Here is a 7615-nt window from a genome sequence, read left to right as displayed (position 1 = left end):
GACCACATCCCCAAAACCCCAGTTCTCAGGACAGACATGGGAACCTCAGGAAGGACCTGAACTGTAGGAGACAGGAAATTGCCTTATTGTCTGAAATCTGGTTTTTAGCAGCCAAGTATTTAATCACTTCTTGGTAGCAAAAGCTATGTATTTCCTCACTTATCAGTACACAAACATTACCAGAGTGAAGCTGGAAACATCGCTAACAACAAAGCCCTAACAACCACATCTGGCACCGACAGGGTCTCCCTGAAGCCAGGAGCAAGGCCTGACCCAAGCAGACCATCGGCACGGGCTGTGCACTGCGGCCCACACAGGAGCATCCCTCACCCCACACACACCACCCTGCCTGGTGGATGGACACTCAGCCCTGCTCCTTCATACAGCTAAACCCCAAAGCACTACAAAGCCAAAATTAGGGAAACACGCCCTGTCGTAATTAAGTCTGAATGAAACAAAAGGTTAAGCCACTTGTGGTGACAATAGTAGTGTTTTGTGTGAAAGTGACTGGGTGTCACTCCTCATGGGAATCTATAAAATATCTAGGAAATCAGGTCAGGGTGGGACAGTTCCCTTCTGGTGACTACTTGCAAAGCCATTAAGCAAAGCACAGAGAAACAGCACAGCGCTGCTAAAGCACAGATGTAAAGCTACTGTTATCTTGCAAGCCAAAAAAAAGTTAAATTCCCAAATGCCTGACGAATTCCTATTTAGGCTGTTTGATTACGTTCCTTTGGCTAGGCTTCATTGCTTTTCATGACTGAGAAAGCTGAAAAATTGCGTGTTTGTGGAAATGTCTGTAGGATAATAAAAATAAAGTGATTTCATTACCAAATCACATGCCAAACATTTGCTTTTGCTGACGTAATTTGGCCCAATCTCAGTTTAAAGCACAGCTCAAAGGGTCAAACACTTTGTTTAGTTTTCAAAGAACCCTGTCCGCTGTGTGTCCTGTCATCACCCGAGCTTCTCCCATCCCCTCTCAAAAAATCCTCAGAGAAATGAATGCACAGTGTTCAACAACTGTGGTTCCACTGCATGTTCATAGGTCATTTGTTGCTTCTCCCTGCACCTCAAACAACCCTTCTTCACCTCTCATTCCCATTAGTCCCATGTTTTCTACTACTTTGAAATAACTCTGTAAAAAGTTACTTATTAAAATACCCAAAAATGAATTTACAATGAAAATCCAGTGAAAGGCTTTAGGTGCTCTGTCCTAAAAGGCAAAAGCAAAGCAGCATAGATGCCAAAACAAACAGCTTGTCTTTCAAGTACACCAAACACACCTAGGTACCACTTAAAAAGTCAGTAGAATACATGGCCTTTAATGTCTCCCAACACCTCAATAGCTTCTGGATTCTGCTGTCCAAGCACTCTGTGTTTGGATTTTAAAAGCAAACAAACAAAAGAGCAGCTGAATGCCTTTTTGTGAGAAGTCACAACCTTTCATTCACTAAACTTCCTATAAATATGGCAGTCGACTTCTAGTTTCAAGTTTTATGACCTTCTCAGGAACACCTTTTTATTATAGTAAGCAAGTTAGCAATGCTATCTAATACATCTAAGATATGTTTGGCATTTTCATTATAAAGACTGATTATCAGGTTTGGAAATCTCCCCGTTTCAATTATTATTTTGTAGAGATTAGTAAATCCAGCAGAAGGGACATGCCATCTGGATATTCACTCTTCATAGAATAAACAGGCTAAAGTTTTTGGTGTAAGAAGGATATTTTTGAGTTGGCCACAACTGGCATCCCCTTTTTTCATCTTACAATTCAATTACTCTCTTAAAAAAATATTAATTAAAAAAAAAAGCATTTGTCTCACGGGACACAATCAGTCACAACACCTGAACACAGACTCACTGGCTTCTGCACCAGTATACACAGCAAAGGAGAAACCTGTCTGAAAATCCAAGTTGTCTCTGAAGCATCAACAAATGCCAGTGCTTCAGGAGGAAATTTAGCCACAATACTAGCAGGTTTATACATGCTGGATGATTCGCTTAATTAAGAGCCAAATATTGTTTAGCATTACAGAGGGAGGTGGAGACCGGGGAGAGGAAGACCTCCAGAACCCAACCTGCCTCATTCACCACGAGGGCCAAGACTGCAGAACAGAATGTTTGTAAACAACCAAGGACTGGTAGGAAGCCAACTTGTACCTAATAACAAGGAGCAAGAGCTGGTATCCACTCCTCATCCTGCTGATTACCCTACAGCTACGTAACACAGCAGCACCCAGCACAGCCCAGGAGTACCTCTCCCTTACGCAAGTCTGTGGGACGGAGAGCACCAGGTAAAGTAAGCTTTATTAACTCCCAAAGGATTCATTTGACAGTCTTTGTCAACGAAGACAATATGAAAAGGAGCAGAAGGGGTTTGACCAATAAAGACCATCCTGGTTTATCATTCACGGGTACACCACTGTGGTTAGCATTGGAGATGAGGCTCGGAGCCAACACTGAGTCAGGCACAGAACATCCAGCCTCCAGCGCCATTCCTGACCCAGGGCTGCTCCTCAGCTGACTCACACCCTGGCCCCCGACTCCCTGGCCCTCCTCAAGCCACATGCTCTCTCCTAAAGCAGCACCGTGCCAGAGGAGTCTGTAGAGCAATCCCTGCAGCAGAGACACACATGCCACTGAGTCCAGGTAAGACTGGACAGCATACAGCACCACTGAGCAGAGCCACTGGGCTTTACATAAACCATGGAAACATGGTCATAAATAATTTTAGAGTCATTCTCTTGCAAAAAAATTTTCCAACAGGAGCTTTTGGAAGGAACCCGATCTACTAAGAAAGAAGCTTTGAAAGGCCAACTGCAGGAACAAGGAAAACTAGAGGCCAACAAGGGACAGAGTTTGAGATCATTTAACTCATTTTTCAGGAATTTATATGATTCTATATACCTACTAATTCAGGTGTGTGTATGTATTTACATTCACAGTGCTCAAAACTTCTTAGCTCAATTTTATTTACTTGCTTTATGCTAATGTTGTCCAGTTAGGCCTTGCAACCAGTCCATCAAGGCAGCTGGTAACTACACACTAGCACTTTAGAGTTTCCTTAACATAAGCATGTGTTTGAAAACCCAGCACACGTGTTTAAAGGGGAAGACAACACCACGTTTGCAGCTTTAGAGAATCAACACCTCCCTTCAGATGAAGTCTGGGATGTTTTCATGTGCAGTAGCGACCTCTCCTCAAGCATAAGGAGAGTCAGAATGTCAGGTGGACAGGACAAGCCAGGTCCTACCCTCTGATACATATACATACACATCTCAAACATCAGCAGGAGCCTCATTTAGATGAGCATGCATATATTTGTATAATTTGCACAGGTAAACTGCCAGTAAATCAAATGCAAGTAAAGAACCTACTCCATACACAGAGGTTCAAATAAATGTTCAGAGAACACTCACATGTCTTAAAAAGGCTACTGAATACACTCTGCAACTAGCTGGATGAATGCTTGTTCATCATTGTATGTTGGTTTGCATGTTCAAAACTTTAGACTAGAGACATTCAAACTGTTAGCATGGTGAACAGCATGTATTAAACCTTTCATCTTCTTCAACTGTCTAGCTATGCTTCATTCCCTGAAGAAACAAAGAATCTTTACAGATTCCGAGCATACTACTTTGCGCTGATTAGTAAAAGATGAAAATGAGAGAGAAACTTTGCCAGGATAATAAATCTGTTCTCCTTTTCTAGACATACTTGCAAAAATCACAGTATGATTTCTAGAGTTTTGCCTACTTAGGACAGATTTCTGTTTCTCTCTAATAGTGACCTGTGCAAATGCCAGCTCCCAAAACAGCAATTCCAGCCAGTATTCATTTTTATTTCACAAGTTGGTGATGGAACAAAGTATTTCATACAGACTTAACATACATACACAGGTGGACTCCTACCGTTTCAGAAAAACCTTGTTTCTGCCCCAATTTTGTGCATGTCTTTCTACAGCACTTCAGTTTTATTTTGGGGTGGTTTTTTGGTTTCTTCTACAAAGAATTAATGGGGAAATAATGTCCATAGTAAGGCAACTCTGCAATAGCAGTGGGTTTGAACTTCTTGAAAATTGTTCAATTGCTTTTATTCATCCAGCTTAAAATCATGTAATTGTAGATGCTTGGAAAGCCCTATTTGGCAATGTTCTTCAAGAGCAGTTAAAACACAAGATTATTGTTATTTGGTTGGACTGGAACATTCTGTATGTGTAAAATTTGTGTATATTGTAAGGAGTAACTTAAGTGTGGCTAAGGAGTTTACAAATGCAAAAATCAACGAGTACAACATTCGGCTCTTGAATAGAGTGCAAAAAATATGAACAGTTTTTGGGTGAGGCAATAGATTGTCAGTTTTTAAAAAAATAACACACCAAAAAACCCAACCATGAGTTTCATTTCCTTTATCTCCTCCAAAGATTGGGAAGATTGCAAGAAGCCGGAAAGTTTGCAAAGCCGTATCTAAGAACTGTGAGCAGACTCAGCTACAGAGCTCACAGCCACGACCTCATATAAAGCCTTCAAGTCATATATTTATTTTGAATGATACCTACTAGCAACCTTAGCTCTGTTTACAGAACTGCAATTGCAAAAATCCACTTAGCTCGTTTTGTGATCCTGCTTTAACAAGTAAGATTTTTACTCTGGGTTCATCTACTTCAACAAGCCCCCAGGCAACTCCACAGAGGTGAGCTGCTGTCAAGATTTAGCCTGCTAACTCCTGTTTGCCTGTTTCACTACTAAAAATGGTAGCTGGCATAACATGCAAGACAGATGAACTTAAAATCACCAGCTGCACCCAAGGAAAATCGTGGCATGAATATTGTAGCCTAATCTCTCTACGCTGGTATTTTGGTTGGACTGTCAGCATATCTGAGAATTCCTTATCTTTAAGTGGTGCTGTCAGAGCACACCACCGCAGCCATCAGGGAGTCCTTAGCCTTCTCCCAACATGCCTCCTCTCATTCATGTTGCATAGATAGGCTTTCACAGCAGGCTGTGATTCACGGGTGAGGAATGTTTGGTAGATATCCCCACAGAGCCCGCAGGCTGTGGTTACTGCTTTCATTTGCAGTAGTCTGAAGATTCATGTTTCTCTTGTTAAATTAGTGATGACACAGTGAAGCACAGGTCTGGGCATGGTCCAGGCTCATAATGAACATCTACAAGTATTTCACAGATTATCTAGACACACACTGTTCACATACAAATGTTCTAAACTCAACTGTAATTTGATCACATGTGCATCAGATATGTCCATTAATTTCTGCAAATACTTACACCATGCCACTAAAAATAAATCTTCACTTTCAAAGAGCAGTAATACCATTCTTTGAGCACTGTGGAAGGTGCTGATCAGCCTCCTGCTTGGCAGCCTTGTAAAGCATTACATAGGCTTTATTTTATGTACTAATGATTGCCATGAGCCTTCTCCCATATATAAAAATCAATCACTTTGCTTAGTAACTTTGCAGAACCAGGCCTTGGCTTTTTAATGTCACACTTGAGAGAGAACTTCATTTTTATATTTCACATGTATCTTAAACCTGCTTTTTTTGTTGCAAATATTTCCTCAAACTAACCATGGAAATTTGGACCTGAAGCTGTATGCATAAGGCGAGATGCATGTGCAACACCTCCTATAATTTAGTAATCATCAGACCCTTTCTCATTCCTTCCCTTTCCTGTATGTTTTCATCACGAAGATGTTCAATGACATATGTTCAAGGCCTTTTCAAAAGAACAAAAGGGAGGAAGGAAGCAAGAGTCAAAAAAAGGAAATGAAAGGAAAAGGAAGAGAAAACCAGAGGCTGTCAGAAAAACAGTGCAAATAGCTGTAATGGCACTCTTCATTTTCTAAATAAAACTGTAGTAAGGGCATCTGTTACCTTAGAAAACATTAATTGGGACTTTATTAACAATTAATAAATAAAACCAGAGACATCTATATATACTGAAGGTAACACGGTGTTCTTCTCCCCAGTGCTTCTAAGAAGATTCAATGCAATGATGCAAACAGGAAGAGACTCTCAACATTGCCTATCTACCAAGTCCAAAATAACATTTCACTTATAGTTTTAATTAAAAAGTCCTCTGCATTTTTGTGTCTAGTTACCCCGCTGTGTGCCCTTCCTCTCTGCTCAATACAGTGAAGTAGCTTTTTAAAACTTACCCTTCTTGGGGCAGCTTTTAACCATCACTTGGCAGTAAATTGCTCTGAGATAAAGCTATTAAAAATATTCTGTGATAACTACATGAAACAAGTGGCACGAGCTAGAGTATTTTGTTCACCGCTGTCAACAAGATCTATACCTATCGTCAGTGGTTCTCTCTATCAAAATATGGTATTGCATGCCCTGCTGAAGAGGATTTCCTGCACTTTCCACAACCAAGCCAACCATCTCCTTCACTAACTACCACATAGCAATTATCCACATTCTGCTTGCAAAAAAGCGGTTACAGGAAAGTATTTAGATCCATAAATAGCGCAGGATTTTCTTTTGCTGTTGTTTAGCAACTACAGCTAATGCTAGGTGACAAAGACAGAGCCCCAGACCTCCAAGCAGTGCTTCCCAGAGAACAGTTTGGCAACTGCTGCTGAAACGCATTAGGCCAGCCCTGATACCCTACAGTTTCCACCAAGCAGGAAACTGAGGAGCCTGCTGAATATGCTGTGATTTGCACCTTTTGAAACCCTGTTTAATAAAGCCAGTAGTTCTCGTGAGCCTGGAATGAATGAAACCTACTGCCTCATGAGTTTACATTTTATGCTTGATTGACACTGATGTCCGAAGAGGGCAGAAAAGTTTTTTGCAATGATTGAGGTAGACTGTAAAGCAGGGTGCTCTAAGGATCACTCTTAGGTACTGTGCGTTTCCACTAAACTTGCAGAACAAAAATACCTGAAAATGTGTCAAAATCAGTTGATATCACCCATAATTTCAAAAAGTATCTTAAAGGGAGAGTCACATGAATAGATGCATTGCATGTGATCACAGAAACCTTGCTTCTGCAGGAAAAAAAGTTTAAAAGACTCTAACCTATGGGATCCCAAACCGAGTTCCACTTACCTTAGTGTTCATACAAGATTTCCCGCGTTTATATTCTTTGTGACTTGCTCTTTTATCAAGCTTGTTCCACAAAGCTTTGGCCTTCCACGTGGTCACTCTTGACTTCAGTTTGGTGTAAAAGTTTCTATTGTCCAAAGGATCTAATTCAAGTTGGCGAGTGAGAATATTGAAGGCCTGAATGGTACCTTTGCATGTTGACGCTTGTACAAAGTTTTCAAATATCTGGCCAGCCTGACTGTATTTTTCATCATCGTTTTCCCCCATGTTCCGAGAGAAGTGTTTGAAAAGGATTAAGCTGGAGCTCTTGTGCTGGAGTACAGGTAATCAACACTACCAAGTACTTCCAAGCATAGTATTCCTAGAAAAGAGAAACACAGGTCATGTTAAAGCAGGTTCTGCCTAACCAAATTAAACCCACAAACTGCATATCCACTATGAACATAAAAATATTACATATGGCAAGTGGACAACCAGGTAGAACAAGTTAGTAGTGGCATCCAAGATAAGTGTTACAAACATAATACATTTATACTT

At 40.7% G+C, this 7615-nt stretch overlaps 1 protein-coding gene across 2 annotated transcripts in view; it reads right to left on the bottom strand.

Moving 5' to 3' along the window:
* Positions 1–7345, bottom strand: part of MICAL2 (microtubule associated monooxygenase, calponin and LIM domain containing 2) — a 55666-nt gene extending 48321 nt beyond the window's left edge. For both annotated transcript variants that reach the window (XM_010018087.1, XM_010018088.1), the window contains exon 1: positions 7082–7345. In XM_010018087.1, coding sequence (XP_010016389.1) covers positions 7082–7345 — 264 coding nt within the window. The remainder of the gene's footprint in view (positions 1–7081) is intronic.
* Positions 7346–7615: the final 270 nt, after the last annotated feature.

The sequence above is a fragment of the Nestor notabilis genome, unplaced genomic scaffold, assembly GCF_000696875.1.
Source record: "Nestor notabilis isolate BGI_N333 unplaced genomic scaffold, ASM69687v1 scaffold5907, whole genome shotgun sequence".
Taxonomy (NCBI): domain Eukaryota; kingdom Metazoa; phylum Chordata; class Aves; order Psittaciformes; family Psittacidae; genus Nestor; species Nestor notabilis.
This window is presented reverse-complemented; position numbering and strand designations above follow the sequence as displayed.